General features: G+C 44.1%; 2 protein-coding genes across 2 annotated transcripts; both read left to right on the top strand.

Moving 5' to 3' along the window:
• Positions 1-853: 853 nt before the first annotated feature.
• ankrd33ab (ankyrin repeat domain 33Ab) lies at positions 854-4179 on the top strand (the record flags this gene model as incomplete). The annotated part of the gene is made up of 4 exons (XM_084542360.1): positions 854-1120; positions 1206-1335; positions 1520-1660; positions 3148-4179. The coding sequence occupies 4 exons, from the start codon at positions 854-856 to the stop codon at positions 3996-3998; spliced, it is 1389 nt and encodes a 462-aa protein (XP_084398486.1). The 3' UTR covers positions 3999-4179.
• Positions 4180-6346: 2167 nt separating this feature from the next.
• On the top strand, positions 6347-25702 carry LOC311487177 (activin receptor type-1B-like). The gene is made up of 9 exons (XM_084543347.1): positions 6347-6425; positions 13119-13364; positions 19932-20198; positions 20304-20534; positions 20644-20811; positions 22925-23081; positions 23197-23321; positions 23433-23563; positions 25315-25702. The coding sequence occupies exons 1-9, from the start codon at positions 6359-6361 to the stop codon at positions 25438-25440; spliced, it is 1518 nt and encodes a 505-aa protein (XP_084399473.1). The 5' UTR covers positions 6347-6358; the 3' UTR covers positions 25441-25702.
• Positions 25703-27586: the final 1884 nt, after the last annotated feature.

The raw sequence follows: 27586 nt of genomic DNA, 5'->3' as shown, positions 1-27586 counted from the left end.
AACATTAATGTGTTGTCTAGTTTAGATGGTAGATGCTGCAGTCGTGCCTTTAAATGTTCTTAACTTTAGTTTAATGAGCTTTGGTTTCACTTTAGACATTTAGACATAAAATTTCATCCAATATCTTGCTCAGTACTTTTAAAAATATTTAAAAAGTATTGAGCAAGATGCGCTTTCCTGTCCAACACAAAAGCCAACAATCGATTGCGCCATAAAACCATGTGTCAGTGACTCAAGTGTAGATAGGAAATATCTCTGAATCACATTTCTGTAGTTTTGATTTCAGTGTCTGGAACTCACGCTTTTCTTGTTAAATAGACATAACCCGGCAGGCCAAAAAAAAACAAAGAGAGAGAAAGCTGTGATAATAAGTTTAAATAGCCACTGTTACGGATTCAGAACGCAGTAGAACAACAAAGCTTGAGTGGAGCCAGGGCCACGTGTGACTGAGGTTATTCTGAGGCGGGTTGTTCCTCATTTAGCCCCTACTGTGCGTTCAGCTGATCCAGTTACTCAACGCTAAAGGAACGCCACGCCTCTGTGACACACAGGTACCACTCTCGTAATCCCTCACCGACAGACTGACTCTTTCTGATCTGTCAGGATGCAATCTTTAGATTTTTCAGTACGATAACTACTCTATGCCTACAACAAGGAGCTGATCTTAACTCACCATTATGTGTAATTATTTTGCATCATCTTCTCTAGGTTTCCACCTCTAGAGTACACCTGAGTGCATCTTTGTTGCTACAGACAACATCGAGAGATTTCTGCCTGACATTCTTCTGTTTATGATCTTCTTGTAGATGTAACCAAGAGGATCCAGTCCCCGCTTCACCTGCTCTGATTGAAGATGGCCACTGCAGCAGAGGACCCACATCTGGGGTCAGGCCCCGACGGCGACGGCGACGACGTGTCCCCGACGGACAGCGAGTCTGACTCGGACAGCATCCTCTCTGACGACTCCGTGCTCCCGGTCTACACGTCGGAGACGAGGAACGGCGGCGCGGCATCGTCCCTGTACCAGGCCTGCGCCCGCAATGAGCCGGCCTCTCTGCACACTGTTCTGGACAGAGGGGTCACAAGAGAAGAGGCAATGGAGGTGGACATCAACGGCTGGGTGAGAGTCTCGTTCAAACTTCTAAACCAAAGCTTTGACTTGTTCAGCTGTGTCACTGATCCTTGTGGCTGACTGCTACCAACAGAACGGCCTGATGGTGGCCTGCTGCAAAGGGTTCATCGAAATTGTGTATGGGCTTCACAACTGTCCATTTATAGACATAAACCACCAGGACAATGAAGGCAACACTGCACTAATGATAGCATCACAAGCAGGTAAGACGTACCTAGTAGACTTTAAAAGAAAAGTTGACTTATTATCACAGTGAAGTACAAAATATAACGCATTTACAGAAACAGAGTCAACCAGTCGCAAAGCATCTTCATGAATCAACCGAGCTGGTATTTCCTGATCTGTGAATTCTTTTATTTTTTTTGGTTTTGTTTTGTTTTCCTACAGGTCATATCAACACAGTGATGTATCTCCTGAACTACTTCCCCGGCATAGACACTGAAATAAAGGACTGTCGAGGTTTCACAGCCCTCATCAAAGCCGCCATGACCGGCCGCACCGACGTCATGGCGGCCCTCGTTATGGCCGGTACGGGAGAAGAGAACTTTCTGGTGCAATTGATTTAAATTGTTTCCACACGTTGCAAGTATAGATTTAAAAAAATAAACACGTGCTCATGCACTGATATGAAAGTTCATTAGGTTATATCCTAATATAAGAGTCCTGCACCAAATCTTATCTTCATGAAGGTTCTGGTATTCAGCGTTTCTTTAAAATAACGGAAAGAGCTGTTGATTCAACTGTGTTTCTATTATTTTGACGACCCCATGTTAGTCAGTGGGATAGGCTAAAAAAACAGAGACACTTTAGTGTTTAATTCAATCTAGTTTATCAGCACCACAAACTACATCCTTACAAAATGATCGTTCAGTTGAATCGCCACCTTTCTCACGCCGTTTCAACAGAAATGCATTTTATGTACACGACTACTGCACCTTATGAGTGTACATACTTAAAGTATAGAGTATTAATTTGAAAACTGAAAGAGAAAACATCTTAAATGTAAGTTACAAACATAAACTACCTCTCAAATCTATCACTGAATAAAAATCTAAAACAAAGTCATGATATAAAATGTCCTACAGTATGTGAATACATGTTAAAAGAGTTTTTTTGTCACAGTCCAGATCATAGTGAAGCCTTATTAAAGCATCCTTTAACCGTGTTGTTCAGACAGGAGCTGCTGCACCGTGGTATTATTAGATCTTTCTTTCTGAATCTCTGGCGCCGGCTCGTTAACCAGGACTCTTACAGCTCTAAATGCGACGGTGGTGAGAACAGCTAACCCCTTTTGCGGTTTATCCGTCCATATTTGAAGCCCGCTAACTCTGCTCGCAGGTGAATGATCCCGTGACGTGAGGATGGTTTAAGGGATCACTCTGAGGACATTATCAAGTCTTAGCAGACACCGCGGTAATCTCTTACTAGCTACTAGTCCTGCTGGATGGTTGTAGATTAGCCACTGGCGTATTTTTAAACTTCTTAAAAATCTTTGCAAGTTATTGTTGCATTGGAAATATTTAATAGCACACAAGGAGGCAAAGCTGCTAGGTGATGGGAATGTCACTGGTTGATCTAATTGCATTAACAGTACATTTAACTTGGTAACTGTGTTTGGTAACATACTAAATGGTTTATTGTGTAGGTCTAATTGCACCTCACCAAAACCGAACAATACTTTTTACCACAGAAGACACAGAGACGTATCACAGCAACAACAACAAACAAAAACAACAGGTGGAGATTATAAGATCAAGGCTTATTTGGCTTTAAGGTCCTGTCACATCGTCATTCAAACATAACAGAGACATGATTACTGTCAGTAAATTACTTTTTAGTTGTGGGAGAGATTCTGATATTTTACAGCAGATAACGTGCATGTGGGCTCATTGGTTTGTTTTTAGAGTCATTTACTTGTTAATGAGAACAGACTCGTTATTAAGGACTGAGAAGTTGGAGTCATTATTCATTATAAAATTAAAATTAACCCCTGTCTGTCATATTTCTTTTTACAGGGGCTGACATACATGCAGTCGACTCCACAAAAGGAAAGTGTGCTCAGGAGTGGGCGCTCAAAACAGGTCGCTACGAGACTCTGCAGCGCCTGCGCCGCCTTAATTTGAGGCCAAAAGCCGAGCAGTTCTGCGAGAGCTACGTCCCTGAATGGCCTGAGCTCAAAGTTAAAGTGGCCAAAGCCACAGCTGAGAGGAGCGCAAGTGAAAAAATTGCCCAGCGGATCAAAAACACGTTTGGATTTAGATTTCCTCACGACCCAGAAGACGACGGGGTCTTGGACCACATGGTGCGCATGACCACGAGCGTCCACAGTCCTCTGATTTCAACTGGATGCCGGCCGCTGTGCCCTACGAGCCCTCCAGAGATGGGGAAGAGGCGGCTGGCTGTGCCGGAGCTGGTGAAGAAACACACCCAGAAGGACCTAGAAGAGAGCTCGGTGTGCCACAGCAACGGCTCAGTGTCACACGTCATCCCCACTATTACCTCCGCTGAGTCCATCTCTGCATCGTGCTGCACCAACGCCGAGCGGCGAGCCAGCCTCCTCTCCCTGGCCTCCACCAAAGTCGCTACGACGTTCATCCCCCGCAGCATGGCAAGACGAAACAGCGTGTTCCCCTCCGGCTGCATCCCCTCCATCAACATCAACAGGCCTCCAGAGGCAACGCCAAAGAAAGAAAAGAAGAGGAAGAAGAGCAAGGGCTTACTGGAACCGCCGAAGTGGAGGTACAAGGAGATCAAGGATGAGAAAAAGAAGGAGAAGAAGAGGAATGAGAAAGAAAAGGAAGAAAAGGAGAAAAGGGAGAAAAAGGAGAAGAAGAAGGAAAAAGACAGCAAGAAGTCCCAAAACTAAAACGTTCATGAACGCGCTGCTCTGCTAAACGCAACTCAGGGATGAAACTGTCAAAACCTAACGTCTCAGAAATATTCAGCAAATGTTGAACCTATAACCTGAAGGCCAGAGATGGTTTGAATCATTCAGCCTCTAGTGTCTGAAGACAAACTATTGCACATATTTTAAGTAACAATAGAAGTAATACATTTATCCTTCTATCATATATCCACATTTCCTAGACTTAAAAGGCAAATGATATACATGCTTCCTGATTCTCACTCTCGTAGGTGCTTAAGCGTGTATGGCGTCTACCTCATCACTCATATAAAGCACAGACAGCTCAATGTGAAGACCTGCACATCCTACTACTGATTTATGTTTGAACTGAACTTTATTTGTCTGTAAATAATGTACATTATGTAGAAAAGCAAGAGCTGAGGATCCGTTTATTCCTTGAGTTTTATTGCCATTTTCTGATATTGCCAATATCACATTCATACACATTAATGTTGTTTTTATCGACTCTATAAAGGGGGACGGATTTGATTTGCTGGAAATTACGAAACACGACAGTAAGAGATTATCAGAAGGTTTGTTAGAGCTGAAAGTTGCACTAGTCGATATATTTATGTAATAAAATGGATTAAATGACACTCCACGAGGAGTTACCACCAAACTCTGCGGTCTCTATCAACTTTGTGAAGTTTTTAGGACTATTTGCCGTTTGTGTGCATGTCTGTGTGTGTCTAACGCGACCAGGGTCTGTTCACGACCACATACTCATTTGCAATTTGGGGGAATTCCCCCAGATTAAACGCGTGGAATCCATTCTAGTCCCTCCCCGCTGTCCAGAGAGGGGGTTTACCAATTTCCTATGGATGAAGAAATCTATGTGATATATATGAAGTAGTCAGTAGAGAGCCGAAGTCCCGCCCCCTCTACTTCCGGGTCATGGGACCTATCTTTCGAAGAAATATGAACGGCAGTCTATGGAGAGATCATAATTATTTTTTGGTCCCGTTCGAATTGTGGCATGAATTTCACATATGATGTGTGTGAATTTAAAAGATAATTTTTCACGTCAAGAGATAAATTATTTGACGTAAATAAGCTGAACAACATGAGGTTTTGTATGAGATCGCTTAGTGGACTACATCTCTCGTCTCGAACGATGTACGTCACTAGAGAACTATGGCTGTCTCCTCGTTGAGCTTTACCGTCTTCTTCCAGGACGAAGGCAGAAGCATCAAACGAGGTGAAAATCATTATAAATCGGGTCATGTCGAGAGCTGTAGTTACACGAAGGGAGTTTTGGTCGGTTCTGTACGCGCCAGCATGCGGGACTTGTAGTTCGTTTAATTACGTATTTTCCATAGCGTTTTACTGAACTATCTTGTGACAAACTGTGACATTCTTGACATGTAAAATCATTTTTTATTCTGAAAAACAACATATGTATAATCCAAGGCACAAGTCGATTGGGACCAGAAAATAATTTATCTTTCGCCATAGACTGCCGTTCATAGTTTTTCGAAAGATAGGTCCCATAACCCGGAAGTAGAGGGGGCGGGACTTCGGCTCTCTGAAAAGCCACTTGGGCCAGTCAAGCAAGTCCAGTTTCGTTTGTTTCAGCTTTGTTCTTGTTTCCTGATGCCTTATTATTATTATTAGCGTCACTGAAAGACACAACTTCCCTACAAAGAGTCTCTCATTGAGCCTGCATGTATGTATTTGAAGGTGGCTGGCTTTAGATAGATGGATAGATAGAAAGATGCAGAAGTAAATAACATTGACCATCTTGTGACAATTCAATGTTCTGCTGGGAAACTTCTGGACCTGGCATTCATTGGTGTGGATGTTACTTAGACATGTAGCACCCACCTAGACCAGACCAGGCTAGACCCCCACCCCATAGCAATGACACTCCTTGATGGTAGCAGCCATCCCCAGCAGGATGCAGCCTGACACAGACACACACACACACAAAAATGATGTAGGAACAACTCCAAAAAATATACGAAGAACAGCACAAGATGTTGACCTGGCCTCCAAATTCACTAGATCCCAAACTGATCAAGTATCTGTGGGATGACAAGAGTCTCAGGACACCCTCAGAAGGCTCATGTCCATTCTCTGACGAGTCACCACTGTTTCGGAGGCACAGGGGAGACCTACACAATATCAGGAAGGTGGTCATAATGTTACGCCTGATCGGTGTATACAGACAGCGTGAGTGCTGCCCCCTGCTGGCGGAGTCCGGTCTCTGCGCTGCTACTTACTCACTGACAGCCTGTTTTAGCTGCTTCGCCTCCATCAGCAGCATCTAGCTATCCTTTCTAAAAACGTGTTGATGCGATGAACCGGGAGATGTGTCGATCATGGCGGACTCACGGATCTCTTTAGCCGTCGTGGTTGTCCAGACCGTCCTGTACAGAGCCGGTCAGGGTAAGAGGAACTTCTTCTTCTTCTTCTTCTTCTTCTTCTTCTTTGTCCAATTCCTGGAAAACTCAGGAGCGCTGTCAGTGAGGAGTTAGCGGCTAGCTAAGGTTGACTTAAGCCAGGCAGGACATCAGGTCAGCCTTCACCGATATGTTTCGTTGTTTAAAATACAATTTGTAGTGGATATTATATATAACACGATATGTCACCGTGTAACTGTAGCTGTCGAGGTGCTGACAACAACAAAAAAATAACAGTTTAAACCGCGTTTAGTTGCTAGTATTACAACAGAAAAGCCAACTTTTTTTTGTAGTTTAACCGTTATTTTGGGGAGCCCTCTTATCCAAAGCCCCTTGAGAGTTTTTGGGGTTTCCCTGACATGCCAGTTAGCCTTTTCTTTCTTTTCTTTTTTTGTTTAATTTCTTATTGTTAATGTACTTTAATTATTGTTATTGTGTTTTATGGCATTTTAAATAAATGAAAATGGAAAAATTAATCTATTAATAGTGTCAATATTTTAAAGTGCGCAAAAAAAAGTAGAAGTGATTTACTGGAATTACATTCAGGCATCTGTAAAGACAGATAAAACTCCATTGTCATTGCAGAAAAGACAGAAACAGTATAAATAAATTACACCTCACCCACCTTCGCCGAGCCCATATGTAGGTTGCACAAACCCCTTACACTTCCTGCCTCAACTGTGCACAAACCCACTCAATAATATAAATATAATATAAGGCGCTTAGTCTAAAGTGACGTTGAAGGTGATTTTGTAGAGGGGGAAAATGATGGCTGCTGTTGTGTCTGGCCTGTGCGTCCGTCTTCCAGAGGACAGCGGTGTGGTGGAACAGGTGATGGAAAAGGACGTGTGATGTCTTTTACAATGTTACAGGCCCGGCTGTGGCGTCTGGACCGGTAAATGTCCTCCAGAGGTGGCAGTGGGATACCAATGATGCCCCGGACAGGTTTTATTACCCTCAGAAAAAACAGAGAGTTATATGCACTATGTTAAAATGCTTTCTATCGAGCTTCCTCAGCGTTCTTAGGAAGTAAAGTCTCTGCTGAGTCTTCTTGACAGTAGCAGTTCACAGTCCTCTTAAGGTCCTCACAGATGTTGACCCCCAGAAATTTAAAACTAGGCACCCTCTCCACCTCCACTCCCCCTATTTCCAGAGGCCTGAGCAGCTCCCCTTCACTGAGGACTGAGCACACAACCTTGAGGTGCTCCCGTGTTGAGGCGTGGGGTCCGAGTCTCACCTTCCGTGGTCATGCACTGAGAAAGTCCAGCATCCACTGGCACAGGTGACTGCTGCTGACGCCGAGTTCCTGCGTTTTTGTGGACGTGCTTGCTGGGTATTACGGTGTTAAATGCTGAGCTGTAAATCCACAAAAAGCATCCTGACATATGAGGCCCCTCTTATCTAGGTGTTAGTGCAGTATAGATGGCTGTGGTAATGGGGATGGCTAGTGTGACGTCACAAATCGCTAGGAATCACGTCCGTGTCCGTTCATTTTTAGGTCACGTAAACAACTATGGCTACAGCCGCTACAGCACAGGAACCGGTCACCTTTTATACAGTGACAGCCTACTTTACTGACTTCCCAAAGTCTGTTCAGAAGGGTCTTAACTCCTATAATTCAAATAGGGTTATATCAGTTTCAGTGTCAGGTGGAAGTCTATCAGGGAAAGTCCAGGCCTCCATGAAAAAAAGAAGCTACGATGTTGAGGTGAGAAAGTAAGGATGTTGGTTAGCTAACGTTAATGTAAACACGGGACGACGTTGCTGACTGTCTTTTAGCCGTGTTGTGGTTTGGTGAGGGTTAGCTAGCTTAGTTGTTTTCAGGGTAACAACGTAACATACAACTTTACACGTTTTGCTCATGTAAATAAATTTACAACACACTGGGAATGTCTTAGAAACATAGCTAGACAGGTTCAGTATACTGAATTTAGGGTTGGACGCTAGCTGATGTAAACACAGGCTGTGCGTCGCTGATTGTCCCTTAGCTGTCTTAGGGTTTGATGAGGGTTAGCTAGCTAAGTTGTTTTCACTCAGGTACACGTTTGAGGGACAGGAGGCGAAGGCAAGTACCTGCTCTTGTGCTATCGGGAGGGGGAAAGTGTCACCATGTAGCAGCCCTGCTGATTTGGGCTGAAAAGAACCTAACCCGGGGAAATCGGTAATAAGAGATCGTTTTGTTCACGTCGTTTCTGTTATTGCAACACGGGGCACAGCACTGCACCATTTTAATGCCGTTGTAGTCCAGTTTGACAGAGCACCGTGACCGTTAGAATATTAGCGAATGGACACGGAAGTGGCTTTTTTGGACATGATGACGTAGCGCCTAGCCATTCCCATGGCATCCTGAGTAGATCGCACCTTAAATCATCATAAATGATCACGCTCATTCAGTATCTTGTTTTTTTTTTCATTATTATTATTAGTTACTGAATTATTTGATGTTAAGATATAAGATATATTTCTGCAGTATCAAGGGAATGATGCTACTTTTACAATTTTATGAAAATAATAATAATAGATAGCTAAAATTATCATGCAGGAATACTGAATACCACTATTATACATGTCACTTGAATGCAACTGGAATGCGATATGCCACTAGCCTGACGAGCCAGACCCACATCAAATGTAGGGTCTGGGTACTTTCCATAGACAGGGCTCAACCGGAGGGGTGGGATAAACGGTCGTCTTTCAAACTCCCTCTCCACGCAGTAGGACAGCGCTACAACCAATCAGAGCAACGAAGAAGGTGACGTAGTCAGAGCGACGGAAAAGAGAGTTCCTTGCATGTGTTGTGGAAAAAACTTATCCTAATAGATATTAAATAGTTCTTGTTGCATCCTGTTTTTTTTTTTTATGAGTTCGCCTACAGGTTGAGTTTCTCCTGCATTAATCATTTTTAAGCTGTGGATCAAACTTTTGCCGTATCCGGTTGGCAAAACTCCAAATACATCCTTCTTCTGTAAGAACGACCTCAGTGCAGTTTCTTGTTCTTTTCTCAGAGAAAAGCTTAACTTCAAGTCTTTCAGAGCGGCGGCCAAAGCCGATTGGAAAGAAAGTTGTTCGCTAGCAGCAGCCGTCGCTCTGGTAGTTCCAGCAGGATGGGGAATTCACGCGTAATTCACGGAACTTATGGTCGCAGGTCAGTCGTCATCATGTTAAGTCCGCCCACCGACTCATGATTGGCCCGGTCCATCTTGGATTTTTCGAAATCTCAAGTCAACGGAGAGTAACTAGACTGCCCCTGGAAGGAAATGTAATTTGCTGCCGCTAGGGGCGCGTCTAGATTCTAGGCTAATATGCCACTAGAATGCAACATGCCACGAGGAAGCCGCTTTTTAATCTCCGCATTTCCGAAGTATCGAGGGAATTGTGTGAATGTTATAATTTTATATAGATATAATAATAGATAATTCATAGCTAGAATTATCATGTGGGAATACTGAATACCACCAGTGGACATGTCACTACAATGTGACTTGAATGCGGTATGCCGCGGCACGTCATTAGAATGTGGCATGCCACTAGAGAAACCACTTTTCAATCTCTACGGTTCCGCACTATCAAGGGAACTGAGTTTATGTTTAATTGTATATAGATACCACTATTATACATGTCACTTGAATGTGACTGGGATGCAGTATGCCACGACATGTCAGAATCAGAATGTGGCACATGCTCTAACTCATGTCACACATTCACTTCCGCGCCCTGTCGTTGTTCTCTGTTATTCGTATTTAAGTGTCTTAATTCTGTTCCCATGTCGGCGTTAACAACCTGAAACATAAAGTTGTTGCCGTGAGATTTATTTAACAGTATAGAATTGTTGCATTGTGGTTTATTTTAACAGCTTGAAGTGTTTCACGTATAAGCATTCATTTTTACTGTTGAAGGGAAGTGGTCATTATTTTTGGTTGTTTTTTTGTTTTTCTGTATTTGAGGTTTTCCATCCTTCTCTCATGACTCCTGTGGGCTTTAAAAATAAATGTGACATTTATAACCGTGGAAAGACTGAAATGTTGTGGTGATTACTTATTTAGTCAGCGTTCCATGTTTTAGTCTTTTGTTCTCTGCGGTTGTTTTTCCTCCTCGTATCTGACCACCAGGCTGTGCCAAGTAGGTGTGAGCACTGTGTGAGTCAGTCACCGCAAAAGATGTTGTAACCCATTAACGGTATGTTTCCCCCTTCTTCAGCTGCATGTGTCGCGCATGATCAGTTTCCTACTGAGGAAAAACCCCTGGTGGCTTTTTTAAGAATTACTGGAATGCTACAACACATCTTTGTCTGAATGACATTACTTAATTGCACAGATGTAGACACACCACCAGCACAACACATCCAACTGGAACCTTTAACCTTGCCTCTTTAGCCTTGAGCCCTTAGCTCCAGTTCGTCTTTGCAATACATTACTCATTAAAAGATCCCCCCTCTATAATAACACACTCCTTCCTTGCCATTTACTGGCCAATAGACACAATAGAAGTTCATCCCTGAGTAAGGTTTTCTTAGTTGTTGTCCTGCCTATTGTTTGTAAAGGTACGTTGGACTCACTAGTGAATCCGTTGCAGGCAGTGGTGGACAGTAACGAAGTAAATTTACTTGAGTATCTGTACTTTACTTGAGTATTATTTTTGGGGGATACTTTTACTTTCACTCCACTACATTTGAAGGACAAATATTGTACTTTTTTACTCCACTACGTTTCTGTTGATGCTCTCGTTACTCGCTACTTTTGAGCTTACGTCAGCTGATTATTTTTTTATTTTTTTTATTTATTTTTTTCAAAATTCTGAGAAAATAAACCGTTTCTACTGATTCGCTGATTCGCTGATTCGCTACGTCATGCCGCACAATCCATACAATGCAGGAAGAAACTGGAGAAACACCTGGAGAAACTCCCACCGAGCACCCGTGGCCTTATCCCAAATCCATGTTTGAGATTTTTTTCCACAAAAACTGATTCGTTTCAGTTTAAATGTAAACTGCCTACAAGAACTCGTCTTCCAACATGAAAAAGCACGTCGCGGTATGTAAAGTAGCTACTGACGTTAGCTGGCTTAATGTTTGTTAAATTGCTGTTAAACATTTTAAACGTAATTGTATGAGGAGAGAGAGAGAGAGAGAGAAGCTGTCTGCAAGAGAAAGAGTGAGGCTGTGGATTGTATAGTGACAATAAAGCTACTTTCCTTTCCTGTATTTCCTGAGATACTTTTTAAATACTTTTACTTAAGTATTTTTTTTTAAGCAAATACTTTAGTACTTTACTTAAGTAAAATTTTGACTAAGCTACTTTTACTTGTATTGGAGTAATATTTGACAAGGAGTATCTGTACTTTTACTCAAGTAGTGAAGGTGTGTACTCTGTCCACCTATGGTTGCAGGTAGGGTGACCAGATGTCCCGCTTTGTGCGGGACAGTCACGCATTTTCATTACTTTTCACACGTCCCGCAAATTGAGACGTTGTCCCGCATTGTTATTGACAGTCAGACTCCATGCGTGTTTTATAATCCGGCATTTATCAAATAGCTGTTTGGAGAAAGCAGTGAGGGCTGTCATCAGGGGGCGGGGCGGGGCGGGGCGGGCTGTTTGATCATGTCAATCAAACTGGGACGCGGACGCAGGTTAAGAGCGCGCCCACCAACAACAAACAATACAAATCAGATCAGAACGGCATGCAGCGCGAGACATGGAGGGAAGCATATAACCCTGAGAAAAGGAAATGCAGCTATAATAAAGACTGGGAAACTATCTATCCCTGGGTGAAACCAGTGAAACCAGTGCAAGGCGAGTCTGGTAAAGTTTGCTGTGAAGTTTGCTTGAGTCATTTTTCCGTTTCGGAGGTGAATACGACGTGAAACGACACAGACAATGCGAGACAAAACGTGTTGCTCAACTTGGGAACTTGGGAAAGTTGCATTTAAGTAAATATATATATATATATATATATAATAAAATATATTTAAGTTTTTATTTGCAGGCTGTTATGTGCTACTGAATCAATCAGATGGCAAAGCATAGTAATGTTATAAGCAAAGGGGCAGAATGGAAATGTTTATTTTTTCTGTTAGTTCTTTTAGGGGACCTTGATGCACTGGTATCTCACATTGTCCCACACTGTCCCACACAAACGTAGCCTTTGTCCCACATCTGGTGAATTGGGATCTGGTCACCCTAGTTGCAGGTAGCAACTCGCCTAAATTCTTGAACCCATTGACATCAAAGTATATGTTTCGTACTTTGTGATGCTCTGCCAGACTTTTACTGCAACTGAGATCATGAGACTGAACTGGCCGCTGCAGAATGTTCTACTCTACTCTGACTTGAGTTAAATCTCAAGTCAATATGAAAGGGGTTTTGTGCAATTTAATACTATTTCTTTCTCCAAGATTCTTCTGGAACTGCTTCACCGCCACCGTAATCCAGTTCTTATGCACTGCATTGTTGGAGAAATAAACTGATAATAAACTAATAATACTTCCAGATGATTATAGTGATATGATTATCCAATATTCTGTCTTTTGGCATTGTAAAAACACGCTTCAAATCAACATGTTATTAGGTTTTGGGATACAGCGTCAGTCTAATTAATTATTACTGCCCTTTGCTGCCCCTGAAGTGATGTGATTTAAATTGGTCAAGCTGTTTTGCCTCATTTAACCTTTTTGTCTCTGCAGCTCTGTGGTGTAACTGCACCACTGCTCCCTGTCAGAAGACCGGCTCCCGTTGCGAGACCGACGGGGCCTGCATGGCGTCCACCTTCGTCAGCAACGGCCAGGAGCAGCTCGTTCGCATCTGTGTCACACGGGAACGTCTCGTGCCCCCCGGACAACCGTTCTGCTGCCAGAGTGCCGAGGGCTTTCTCAACACCCACTGCTGCTACACTGACTACTGCAACAGCATTGACCTCAAAGGACCCTCTGGTGAGAGCTGTGATGCATCACGCTGCTCATGATAAGTTCACATTTACCGTCGAAATCGCAAAACGATGAGTAAAAGGCAGAGTCATGACGTTTAAAGTATTTTTGTGACTCCTTGTTCCCGAGCAGATGCATGTTTTCCGTCGTGTTTTGTACAGTCTCCTAGGATATTTTGCTGAGCACAGTGTCACTGTGGAGCTATTGTGAAACAAAACTGTTGACAGTTTGAAGAACAGAAGTCACGAGTTATTTTGAAGCTGCAGTTTTTATAAATTGAGTTTAATCTGAAATGGCTATTACCAGCTTTGGCAGATATCTGCATCCGAACTGAAAACTGTAGCCTGTTGTGTCCATTTTAAAGCTGTGTGTTAACATGGACAAAAGAGGCTACAGTAATAAAAGTGTGTAAAGCGTTTGCTGTCAAAGTCGTGTACATGCACATTTGGTGGAGTACACCCTAAAAAAAAAAGTTGGGTTTATGTTTTTCTGCCCTAACGTTGGTGTTTTGGGTGATTTTTCTGGGTTATCTGCAGAGAGTTGGGTCATTTCAGGGTCATTTCAGGGTCACTGATTGATTGATTGATTGGCTGATTACCTGAGATAACCTCTCAGGTGTTCACACCGAGGTGACAGAGTGTTGCCCTCCATGTGTGAACAAGAATCTGACATCACCGTCAGATCTAAGAGCTCCCAAAGTCCCTGTGGCAACTTCTGAAGAGCATGTTGAATAAATACCTGCACAGGCTAAAGTCCAACCTTCCACCGGGCCATATGGGACGGACATGAGACATAAAGTCCAACCTTCCACAGGGCCATATGGGACGGACATGGGACATAAAGTCCAACCTTCCATGGGGTCATATGGGACAGACATGAGACATAAAGTCCTACCTTCCATGGGGTCATATGGGACAGACATGAGACCAAAAGTCCAACCTTCCACAGGGCCAAATAGGACGGACATGAGACCTAAAGTCCAAACTTCCACAGGGCCAAATAGGACGGACATGAGACCTAAAGTCCAACCTTCCATGGGGCCATATGGGACAGACATGAGACCTAAAGTCCAACCTTCCACAGGGAAGGCTAAAGTCCAACCTTCCATGGGGCCATATGGGACAGACATGAGACCTAAAGTCCAACCTTCCACAGGGAAGGCTAAAGTCCAACCTTCCATGGGGCCAAATAAGATGGACATGAGACCTTAAGTCCAACCTTCCACAGGGCCATATGGGACAGACATGAGACATAAAGTCCAATCTTCCACAGGGCCATATAGGACGGACATGAGACCTAAAGTCCAAACTTCCACAGGGCCGTATGGGACAGACATGAGACATAAAGTCCAACCTTCCACAGGGCCAAATAGGACGGACATGAGACCTAAAGTCCAATCTTCCACAGGGCCATATGGGACGGACATGAGACATAAAGTCCAACCTTCCACAGGGCCAAATAGGACAGACATGAGACCTAAAGTCCAACCTTCCACAGGGCCAAATAGGACGGACATGAGACCTAAAGTCCAAACTTCCACAGGGCCGTATGGGACAGACATGAGACATAAAGTCCTACCTTCCATGGGGCCAAATAAGATGGACATGAGACCTTAAGTCCAACCTTCCATGGGGCCAAATAAGATGGACATTAAACCTAAAGTCCAACCTTCCACATGGCCAAATAAGATGGACATGAGACCTAAAGTCCAACCTTCCATGGGGCCATATGGGACAGACATGAGACCTAAAGTCCAACCTTCCATAGGGAAGGCTAAAGTCCAACCTTCCATGGGGCCAAATAAGATGGACATGAGACCTTAAGTCCAACCTTCCACAGGGCCATATGGGACAGACATGAGACATAAAGTCCAATCTTCCACAGGGCCATATAGGACGGACATGAGACCTAAAGTCCAACCTTCCACAGGGCCAAATAGGACGGACATGAGACCTAAAGTCCAAACTTCCACAGGGCCAAATAGGACGGACATTAAACCTAAAGTCCAAACTTCCACAGGGCCATATAGGACGGACATGAGACCTAAAGTCCAACCTTCCACAGGGCCAAATAGGACGGACATGAGGCATAAAGTCCAACCTTCCGCAGGGCCAAATAGGACGGACATTAAACCTAAAGTCCAACCTTCCACAGGGCCAAATAGGACAGACATGAGACCTAAAGTCCAATCTTCCACGGGGCCAAATAGGACGGACATTAAACCTAAAGTCCAACCTTCCACAGGGCCAAATAGGATGGACATGAGACCTAAAGTCCAATCTTCCACAGGGCCAAATAGGACGGACATGAGACCTAAAGTCCAATCTTCCACAGGGCCAAATAGGACGGACATTAAACCTAAAGTCCAAACTTCCACAGGGCCATATAGGACGGACATGAGACCTAAAGTCCAATCTTCCACAGGGCCAAATAGGACGGACATGAGACCTAAAGTCCAACCTTCCACAGGGCCAAATAGGACGGACATGAGACCTAAAGTCCAATCTTCCACAGGGCCAAATAGGACGGACATGAGACCTAAAGTCCAACCTTCCACAGGGCCATATAGGACGGACATGAGACATAAAGTCCAACCTTCCACAGGGCCAAATAGGACGGACATTAAACCTAAAGTCCAACCTTCCACAGGGCCATATAGGACGGACATGAGACCTAAAGTCCAACCTTCCACAGGGCCAAATAGGACGGACATGAGACCTAAAGTCCAATCTTCCACAGGGCCAAATAGGACGGACATGAGACCTAAAGTCCAACCTTCCACAGGGCCATATAGGACGGACATGAGACATAAAGTCCAACCTTCCACAGGGCCAAATAGGACGGACATTAAACCTAAAGTCCAACCTTCCACAGGGCCAAATAGGACGGACATGAGACCTAAAGTCCAAACTTCCACAGGGCCAAATAGGACGGACATGAGACCTAAAGTCCAACTTTCCACAGGGCCAAATAGGACGGACATGAGACCTAAAGTCCAAACTTCCACAGGGCCGTATGGGACAGACATGAGACATAAAGTCCTACCTTCCATGGGGCCAAATAAGATGGACATGAGACCTTAAGTCCAACCTTCCATGGGGCCAAATAAGATGGACATTAAACCTAAAGTCCAACCTTCCACATGGCCAAATAAGATGGACATGAGACCTAAAGTCCAACCTTCCATGGGGCCATATGGGACAGACATGAGACCTAAAGTCCAACCTTCCACAGGGAAGGCTAAAGTCCAACCTTCCATGGGGCCAAATAAGATGGACATGAGACCTTAAGTCCAACCTTCCACAGGGCCATATGGGACAGACATGAGACATAAAGTCCAATCTTCCACAGGGCCATATAGGACGGACATGAGACCTAAAGTCCAACCTTCCACAGGGCCAAATAGGACGGACATGAGACCTAAAGTCCAAACTTCCACAGGGCCAAATAGGACGGACATTAAACCTAAAGTCCAAACTTCCACAGGGCCATATAGGACGGACATGAGACCTAAAGTCCAACCTTCCACAGGGCCAAATAGGACGGACATGAGGCATAAAGTCCAACCTTCCGCAGGGCCAAATAGGACGGACATTAAACCTAAAGTCCAACCTTCCACAGGGCCAAATAGGACGGACATGAGACCTAAAGTCCAAACTTCCACAGGGCCAAATAGGACGGACATTAAACCTAAAGTCCAAACTTCCACAGGGCCATATAGGACGGACATGAGACCTAAAGTCCAACCTTCCACAGGGCCATATAGGACGGACATGAGGCATAAAGTCCAACCTTCCGCAGGGCCAAATAGGACGGACATTAAACCTAAAGTCCAACCTTCCACAGGGCCAAATGGGACGGACATGAGACCTAAAGTCCAAACTTCCACAGGGCCATATAGGACGGACATGAGACCTAAAGTCCAACCTTCCACAGGGCCAAATAGGACGGACATGAGACCTAAAGTCCAAACTTCCACAGGGCCAAATAGGACGGACATTAAACCTAAAGTCCAAACTTCCACAGGGCCATATAGGACGGACATGAGACCTAAAGTCCAACCTTCCACAGGGCCAAATAGGACGGACATGAGACCTAAAGTCCAATCTTCCACAGGGCCAAATAGGACGGACATGAGACCTAAAGTCCAACCTTCCACAGGGCCATATAGGACGGACATGAGACATAAAGTCCAACCTTCCACAGGGCCAAATAGGACGGACATTAAACCTAAAGTCCAACCTTCCACAGGGCCATATAGGACGGACATGAGACCTAAAGTCCAACCTTCCACAGGGCCAAATAGGACGGACATGAGACCTAAAGTCCAATCTTCCACAGGGCCAAATAGGACGGACATGAGACCTAAAGTCCAACCTTCCACAGGGCCATATAGGACGGACATGAGACATAAAGTCCAACCTTCCACAGGGCCAAATAGGACGGACATTAAACCTAAAGTCCAACCTTCCACAGGGCCAAATAGGACGGACATGAGACCTAAAGTCCAAACTTCCACAGGGCCAAATAGGACGGACATGAGACCTAAAGTCCAACCTTCCACAGGGCCAAATAGGACGGACATGAGACCTAAAGTCCAAACTTCCACAGGGCCGTATGGGACAGACATGAGACATAAAGTCCTACCTTCCATGGGGCCAAATAAGATGGACATGAGACCTTAAGTCCAACCTTCCATGGGGCCAAATAAGATGGACATTAAACCTAAAGTCCAACCTTCCACATGGCCAAATAAGATGGACATGAGACCTAAAGTCCAACCTTCCATGGGGCCATATGGGACAGACATGAGACCTAAAGTCCAACCTTCCACAGGGAAGGCTAAAGTCCAACCTTCCATGGGGCCAAATAAGATGGACATGAGACCTTAAGTCCAACCTTCCACAGGGCCATATGGGACAGACATGAGACATAAAGTCCAATCTTCCACAGGGCCATATAGGACGGACATGAGACCTAAAGTCCAACCTTCCACAGGGCCAAATAGGACGGACATGAGACCTAAAGTCCAAACTTCCACAGGGCCAAATAGGACGGACATTAAACCTAAAGTCCAAACTTCCACAGGGCCATATAGGACGGACATGAGACCTAAAGTCCAACCTTCCACAGGGCCAAATAGGACGGACATGAGGCATAAAGTCCAACCTTCCGCAGGGCCAAATAGGACGGACATTAAACCTAAAGTCCAACCTTCCACAGGGCCAAATAGGACGGACATGAGACCTAAAGTCCAAACTTCCACAGGGCCAAATAGGACGGACATTAAACCTAAAGTCCAAACTTCCACAGGGCCATATAGGACGGACATGAGACCTAAAGTCCAACCTTCCACAGGGCCATATAGGACGGACATGAGGCATAAAGTCCAACCTTCCGCAGGGCCAAATAGGACGGACATTAAACCTAAAGTCCAACCTTCCACAGGGCCAAATGGGACGGACATGAGACCTAAAGTCCAAACTTCCACAGGGCCATATAGGACGGACATGAGACCTAAAGTCCAACCTTCCACAGGGCCAAATAGGACGGACATGAGACCTAAAGTCCAAACTTCCACAGGGCCAAATAGGACGGACATTAAACCTAAAGTCCAAACTTCCACAGGGCCATATAGGACGGACATGAGACCTAAAGTCCAACCTTCCACAGGGCCAAATAGGACGGACATGAGACCTAAAGTCCAACCTTCCACAGGGCCAAATAGGACGGACATGAGACCTAAAGTCCAAACTTCCACAGGGCCATATAGGACGGACATGAGGCATAAAGTCCAACCTTCCGCAGGGCCAAATAGGACGGACATGAGACCTAAAGTCCAAACTTCCACAGGGCCATATAGGACGGACATGAGGCATAAAGTCCAACCTTCCGCAGGGCCAAATAGGACGGACATGAGACCTAAAGTCCAACCTTCCGCAGGGCCAAATAGGACGGACATGAGACCTAAAGTCCAAACTTCCACAGGGCCATATAGGACGGACATGAGGCATAAAGTCCAACCTTCCGCAGGGCCAAATAGGACGGACATGAGACCTAAAGTCCAACCTTCCGCAGGGCCAAATAGGACGGACATGAGACCTAAAGTCCAACCTTCCGCAGGGCCAAATAGGACGGACATGAGACCTAAAGTCCAACCTTCCACAGGGCCAAATAGGACGGACTTGAGACCTAAAGTCCAATCTTCCACAGGGCCAAATAGGACGGACATGAGACCTAAAGTCCAATCTTCCACAGGGCCAAATAGGACGGACATGAGACCTAAAGTCCAACCTTTCAAGGGGACGTTAATTTGACCAAGGAGGTCTCTTCCAGTCAGGACACTGCTAAGCTGTCTCTGTAGTTGAACTCATGTTAAAATGTTAAAAACTAATTAGATTGTTGAACCCATCATTCTCTTAGAGTAAAATCCTTTAATTTCAGTAAACAATGTGTTTTCCTTTTGTGACATAACTGGGAGTAATTAATGCAGGAGTCAACAGCTTTGTTATCCCCGGAGGACGTCTTCTGTTTGTACTACCTTCTAATTATCCATCTGTTTTTCCTGTCCAGTGACTTCTCTGTCAGAGCCAGGGGGAGGCTACGGACCAGGTGGGACATGGGGGCTGGTGGAGCTAGTTGCTGTGATTGTGGTCCCTCTGCTCCTGTTGTGTCTGCTGCTGGTGGTGGCTGTGGTCCTGTATCATTATCACCAGAGGGCCTACAACCACAGGCAAAGGCTGGAGGCGGACGATCCCTCCTGTGACCAACTCTGCCTGGCCAAAGACAGGACCCTGCAGGATCTCATCGACAGTCTGTCCACGTCCGGCTCGAGCTCCGGTCAGTGCCCACCGTAGCCGCTCACGTTGCAGAGCATCACAGTTTGCTGCTTTTTATGTTTAAATAAGTGAACACTTCAGAACAGGTCTCCTTTCTCGTATGTAGGTCTGCCTCTGTTGGTCCAGCGGACTGTGGCCAGAACTATCGTCCTGCAGGACGTCATCGGTAAGGGGCGCTTCGGGGAGGTGTGGCGAGGATGTTGGAGGGGTGGCGACGTGGCGGTGAAGATCTTCTCATCCAGAGAAGAACGCTCCTGGTTCCGCGAGGCTGAAATCTATCAGACCGTCATGCTGCGCCACGAAAACATCCTGGGATTTATAGCCGCTGACAATAAAGGTGCAAACTGGTGATATGTTTAAAGAACGGGAAGAATCATTAACTGCTTTTTCTATGTGTTGTATAATCGTTCTCGTCAACCTCTTTGGATATTCCTCTTTCTCCGTAGACAACGGCACATGGACTCAGCTGTGGTTGGTGTCAGACTATCACGAGTACGGCTCTCTGTTTGACTACCTGAACCGCTGCTCGGTTTCCACTGAGGGAATGATCAAACTGGCGCTGTCGGCTGCAAATGGCCTCGCACATCTGCACATGGAGATTCTTGGAACGCAAGGTACTGTTTGTGCAACCGTGGAATAATGTAAAACTGTATTCATGTGCCACCTTTATGGACTAAAGGCCGTTAACTACTGACTTTTCATCTTTACTGACATGATATCGTGCTTCATCCAGACACTTACACACTTTTTTTTAGTTGTTAAAGGAATATGTCAGATCTACAGTGTCACAGTTTAAGTGAGTTAATGTTTTTTATCAGTCACTTGTTGGTTTCCCTTGTGAAACTAATTCATTTCACTGCCTTCAACCACAGGAACAGAGTGCTGATAACAGAATTTTCCATTTGACGTAAGACTCTAACCGAATATGTCAAATATTACCCACAAGCAGTTAACGTTTGTGTCATAGTCTATCATTTGTACACACGACATAGAACATTTAATAAATTATTTTAAATGTAAAACAATATTTTTTATTTTTTTGGGGGGTGCCTGAATAGCTGCTTCAAACAGTATATATAAACTCAATTTCTATATTAATTGAATGTTTTTCGATAATATAGTAGCTATACACTGATCAGCCATAACATTATGACCACTGACAGGAGAAGTAAATAACATCTTGTGACAATTCAGTGTTCTGCTGGGAAACTTTTGGACCTGGCATTCATTGGTGTGGATGTTACATAGGGCGTATTCACACCAGGAAGGTCCGTTAGTTCACTTGCTTTGGTCCGGACCAATTTTTTTTTTCTTTTTTTTTTTTTAGTGCGGTTCGCTTTCACACTGTGATTAATTGCAACCGGACCAGAATTTATAAACAAAAACACATGTGCTAAGGTCGTTCAGCCATTGGCTGGTAAACGTATAGGCGGGGTAAAGAAGGAAGCCAAATGTCCCACGTAAATAGGCTACAATGGAGACTTTGCGTACTGTAGGTCTACTTGTTATTATGCTAGCAATATGGTTTATAAACTTACAGCTTGTGCTCGAGCGTCAAGACCGTTTGATGCAACATGAGTTTAACCATATCATGCTCGTTATTTTGCAACGGCTCATCTCTACCTAACCTACCTGCGTTTGTTTGCTTCACGTGTCTCTCTCTGTTGTGTGTGTGTGTCACTGGGCTATCCTACATTTCCCATAATGCGCGAAAACTACGGGAAACTACGGGAGCTCGTCAAATCCAAAAAGGTAGATTTTTGCAACTTGGGTCGGATCGAGGTCGGGCTGCTTTCACACCATAAAGGAACCGCTCCAGGGTTCGGTAGGAACCGCTCCGAGACCACCTCCTCAGCTGGGTCTCGGTCCGCTTGTTTGGTCCGCACCAGAGTTCGAGTGATTGTATTCACACCAGTCAAAAAGGTCCGAACCAAGCAAGGAAACGAACTTGAGTTCGTTTTAATCGAACTAAACAAGGCAGGTGTGAATACACCCTTAGACATGTAGCACCCACCTAGACCAGACCAGACACCCCCCCACCCCATAGCAATGACACTCCTTGATGGCAGCAGCCATCCCCAGCAGGATGCAGCTTTAGGAACAACTAAATAAAACACCACAGGACACCCTCAGAAGGCCCATGTCCATTCTCTGATGAGTCACAACTGTTTTGGAGGCACAAGGTGGTCATAATGTTATGTCTGATTGATGTATTTGTGCGTATATCAAGGTTCAAGCTTCTTTATTTGGCCATTTGTGCATAAACCAAGAGTCCAGGCACATTGGAAATCTTGTGCAGGGCTCTCAGAGTCAACAATTTAGGTAGCAAGAAAGAAACTTAAGTTAAGAAGTATAAAATATAGAAATCTCTGTACAACGTTAGGAAATGAGGCACTATAGTTAGAAAAATATAAATACAAAATATAAAAACATTATACAACATTAGAGAGAGAGAGAGAGAGAGTATTAGGGATATTGCACATTTATCAGAGAACTACACGTTGATCAGGAAATTGCACATTGTACAGGAGGGGATATGGAACATCGTCCTATTTCACAGATAATAATAAATCAACTATTGCACATGTAATTAAAGTGAGGTAGTGTTTTTCAGTTCAAGCCAAAGATTTCAGACAATATTTACTAGTGGAATCGTGGAAGCCGTCATCTAATTAAGATTCGTTCCTTTTTAAAATCCAAGTGTCACGTTCTTTTATGTGTTAACAGGAAAGCCAGGCATCGCCCACAGAGACCTAAAGTCCAAGAATATCCTCGTGAACAAGAACTGCACCTGTGCCATTGCTGACCTGGGCTTGGCCGTACGCCACGACTCCGCCACAGACACGATCGACATCGCACCAAATCAGCGAGTGGGCACCAGGAGGTATTCGTCAGCAAACTTAACTTAAAACGAAGTAAACTTGACTGAAACGTTCTCGTAGATATCTTCGACGTCTTTCCCAGAAAACTCTGCTGTGAGTTGTTTTAACGTCTCCCAGGTACATGGCTCCAGAGGTTCTGGATGAAACTATCAACACGAGACACTTTGAGTCGTTCAAATGTGCCGATATCTACGCTTTGGGCCTCGTCTACTGGGAAATTGCACGGCGATGTAACAGTGGGGGTGAGATTCTTTCTGTTTTCACTCCGGAGACTCGACCTCTGTTTGCTTTGTTTATTCCTCACTGGTATAATCTCAGATGATTCATCCTTCAACGCTGCCCTCTGTTATCAGGTATTCATGAAGAGTACCAGCTGCCGTACTTTGACCTGGTACCTTCTGACCCGTCCATAGAGGAGATGAGGAAGGTGGTGTGTGACCAGAAACTGCGCCCAAATATTCCTAATTGGTGGCGGGGCTACGAGGTAGGGAGATCAAGTTGAATCTGAAGTTACGTCGGGACGGTTTATTGCAACATGAGTCTTAGTTTTACTCTTCTACGTAATCATAACATTGTTTTCATCAAGTTTAGTAGAGGAACTCATTTTAGTTCAGGGGGTCACATACAGACCAGTCTGATCTCAAGCGGCGCCGGACCAGAAACATAAAACATAAAAACCATTTTATTAAGAAACTGCATCTTCTACTACTTCTTCCTTCTTATCCTCTTCTCCCTTTTCCTTTCTTCCTTCTTTTTCTACTCTTCCTTCTTTCCCATCTACTTTTTACTACTACTCCTCTTCCCCTGCTTTCTTCTGTTCTCCTTCCTCCTTCCCCTTCTTCCTTCTTTCTCATTTTCCATCTTCCTCACCCTCCTCCTTCTTCCCTTCCTTCTCCTCCTTTCCTATCTACTTTCCTTCCTCTTTTCACTCTTTCTCCTTCATTCTTCTTCCTCCTTTGTATTCTCTTCCTTCATCTCCTCCTCCTCCATGTGCACTTCCCTCTTCGTGTCCTGCTCCTCATCCCCTTCCTTCTTCTTTTCCTTCCCCTCCTCCTTCTCTATCTACTTCTTTTTCATCATCTTTTCTTTTCTCCTTCATTCTTCTTCCTCCTTCATATTCTCTTCCGTCATCTCCTCCTTCTTCTACACTTCCCTCTTCTTGTCCTGCTCTTTATCCCCTTCCTCCTTCCTCCTTCTCCTCTTGCCACTCTTCCTTCCCTGTCTACTTCTTTTCATCCTCTTTTCTCTCTTCCTCCTTCATTCTTCTCTTCTTTCTTCTCCTCCTTCCCTATCGACACCTTTTCATCATCTTTTCTTTTCTCCTTTATTCTTCTTCCTCCTTCGTATTCTCTTCCGTCATCTCCTCCTCCTCCTTCTTCTACACTTCCCTCTTCTTGTCCTGCTCCTCGTCCACTTCCTCCTTCTCCTTCTTCTCCTCTTGCCGCTCCTCCTTCCCTATCTACTTATTTTCATCCTCTTTTCTCTCTTTCTCCTTCATCCTTTGTCTTCGCCGCAAATTTTTCCCTCTGGTTTTTGGGCCATTTTTGTCACCACTGTTGTTGTTTGACACTCCTGAGTTTGTAAATCTTTACCGCATCAGGTTCAAACAACTGCAGCATGGTGAAGACAGTTACACAAACTTTGGTGAACTATTTATCGTTGTGTTTACAGACGTTCTTCCTTTTCGGTTTTGGCCGCGCTCTCGAGGGATGCGCAGTGTTTGTGCGTGTGTCTGCTCTAAGTAAACACACCTCAGTTAACTGATGCCTTGTTTACACACGGCAGCACAGTTTGATTATCAGAAGATTCATGGATAGTTTCAGAGTTGCACGTGCACGGCAAGGCCAGAAATGTGTTTGGGGATCATTGACATAGTTTCTCCACCGGAGAGCAATAATGAGTTGATTTATTTATTAATTTATTTTTCCACCTTCACAGTAAAGCTTCCATCCACCAGATATCTGACAACTGATTGAAGGAAATGTTATATTTGCTGTAAAAAGTGAAAAATACCGTGTTTGTGTTTCAAATGCTCTTTAAATGCTATTAAATCTTAGCCATTAGTGTCACTACCAGTCACTACAGGTGTATCTGCTAGAAGTGAAAGCAAAAACTATGCTGAGCTGGTATATTGATATATTTGTGGTGTTTCGTCTGGTAATAATCATTAATAAATCATCAACTAATCATTTAAACTCCATTATAAGCTCTTGCGTTTTCCTCCTGTTGTCCAAGGCCTTGCAGGTCATGGGTAAAATCATGAGGGAGTGTTGGTGCGCCAATGGGACGGCCCGCTTGACAGCCCTGCGCATCAAAAAGACCTTGTCCCGGCTCGGCCTCGAGGAGGACATAAAAATCTGAGACAGAAGATAGAAGCGGCCTTCCACGGCGAAATGCACGAAAAGTAAGAGGATAGGATGAACGGCGCCACTTTGCAAAATATTACTCCGGAGCTACTCCTGCCATATTCGAAGCCTGACAAAAACCTACCTCGCTTTACCCAGACACAAAACCAAAACAGACTTTTTTTTCCTGTCTGGTGCTTTTTGTTGCTCTCTACACGATCTGTTAAAAAAATATATATATATCTTTGATTTACTGTGTATTTATTCGCAGTCGGTGTCTTTATAGAAAGGCGCAAATGTTTTTTTTCTGGGTGTTTGTTTAAATCATTCGTCTGATTTTGCTGCAGCAGCGTGAGCTAGCTAAATGCTAGCTACCGTGTTAGCATGTACAAAGCAGCTGAGGCTTTTTGTGTTTATGTGGTGGTGGTCGCTGTAGCATAATACGGACGTGATTTAGCCTTGTCCGACCTGCCTGAAGGCTTCCCCCATAAGCTGTTTTAATCCTCAGGTTTTCTTTATACTTACTATACAAGCACATTTTGAAATATTATATAAAAATACTTTTAACTAGGATAAAGGGGTTTAGCTGAAGAGCAAGCAGCAGCCTCTGGCAGGATAGAACACGGTGATACATGAAGCATAGAGCACCGTGGTATATGTTGTATATCTGTATAACATAACCTTAAAATAAGCCCAAACACAGCTCCACGCTCTATACGCTGGTACACATTCAGATAAACCTTCATCTCTTACACTGTTCCTTAAGTATGGGCCAAGAAATCTCAAGGAATATGAATGATAATGTGATTTCTTGTATTTTATTCACATGTCACAGCGTCTCCAGTGTTCTTTTGTCCCCTCAGGTACATTCTCACGACTGCTGCCTTGCAGACTTGTGCATAAAGAACAAGTTAAGTATCTTTTAGACTGTTGAATTTATTTTATACTGGATTTTTTTTTTTGTTTCGTTGAACATGTATGTAAACACAACTGTGTTTCCGTGTACTTTCTGACCTCTGAAGTTATATCACTGTGTACGTCCTGCTCGCGCTGACCTTCTCTTATCGCCTTGTGTAACAGTGTTTGACGTTTCCTTCTCCTTTACGTACACATTATACGTGGATTGTTGCCTTTAATCTTTTGTCAGACCTCACTGTCTGCGTTATTTTCACGTTTCAAGGTGCACTTTCTCCTCAGCTGTATGCAAATTCTGCCGGTACGGTTTGTTTGTATAGCTCCCTTTGTTAATTGAATGTGTACGCTGCGAGTCCTCCGTGTGAGAGCCCGACAGGCCACAAGTGCACGACTACTGACCTCACAGCGGTGAAAACCAAACTGTTCTCAGAATTACCTCTGGCTGTGGCCTCCGGGTGTTTATTTAAGATCACGCTACTGAAAATGAGAGTGTTTACACAAATTGTGCCAGTGAGGCGCAGTAACTGGAAACTGGAAAGAGGCTTTTGTTTTTTTTGTTTGATCGGTTGAAAACGGATGTGTAATCTGTATTTGATGCTGTTGTTGGCGATATGTAATGGAACCATATGAAGTTTGCCTTAAAGTGTTTTATTGCATATTAAATTCAAGGATTTTAAACCTTGCTCTCAGTGTCCGAGCTGAATAATAGTGGGGTTTGAGAAAAGAAAAGAGTATTATATTACAGGCTGTGAAGTTCCCAGGTTTCTGTCCAGTTATAAAAAAAGAAATCTGTAAAAATATAAAGTAATAAATACAGTTTGCCTAGGTCTGTTTTTACTGTCTTTCATCTTTGTCGCCCCAAACTTTGTATTTTAGGTAATCAAAGGATTAATATATGAAAAACCTTCCGTAATTTGTTTAGCTATTGCAGAAACTCGTGATTTAAAAGCCTCAGCTCCGAACAAAAAGTTAGCAACTACCTGGTGAATATAGTGGAGCATTTAACAGAGGTAGAAATATCTCCGAGGAGTTGGTGGAGGCCAAAACAGTGGTAAAAGTCTCAGTCTCTGTCGCTCTGTAACAACGCCACCCATACGCCAGTCGCCAGGCGCTGTGTCTCTTTTGGCAGTCGGGTTAATTTTTGTTTCTCCTTCCTGCTTCACTTTCAACAATGGTGACTGAAACTTTCTCTGAAATTTGACCCAAGACGAGTCGTACAAATGTTTGTATCTCCAAACCTCCTCCGT

This window comes from Chelon labrosus (genome assembly GCF_963514085.1).
Source record: "Chelon labrosus genome assembly, chromosome: 4".
In the NCBI taxonomy this organism is placed as follows: domain Eukaryota; kingdom Metazoa; phylum Chordata; class Actinopteri; order Mugiliformes; family Mugilidae; genus Chelon; species Chelon labrosus.
Note: the sequence above shows the minus strand (reverse complement) of the source record. Positions and strands in the feature narration are given on the sequence as shown.

What these genes read in the sequence shown, in the direction of transcription:
- LOC311487177 (XM_084543347.1), top strand. Translation starts at nt 6,359, where the DNA reads ATGGCGGACTCACGGATCTCTTTAGCCGTCGTGGTTGTCCAGACCGTC. An exon ending in TATAGCCGCTGACAATAAAG is followed by an intron (nt 20,535 to 20,643) that starts GTGCAAACTGGT and finishes CTTTCTCCGTAG; the next exon opens with ACAACGGCACATGGACTCAG. An exon ending in ATTGGTGGCGGGGCTACGAG is followed by an intron (nt 23,564 to 25,314) that starts GTAGGGAGATCA and finishes CTGTTGTCCAAG; the next exon opens with GCCTTGCAGGTCATGGGTAA.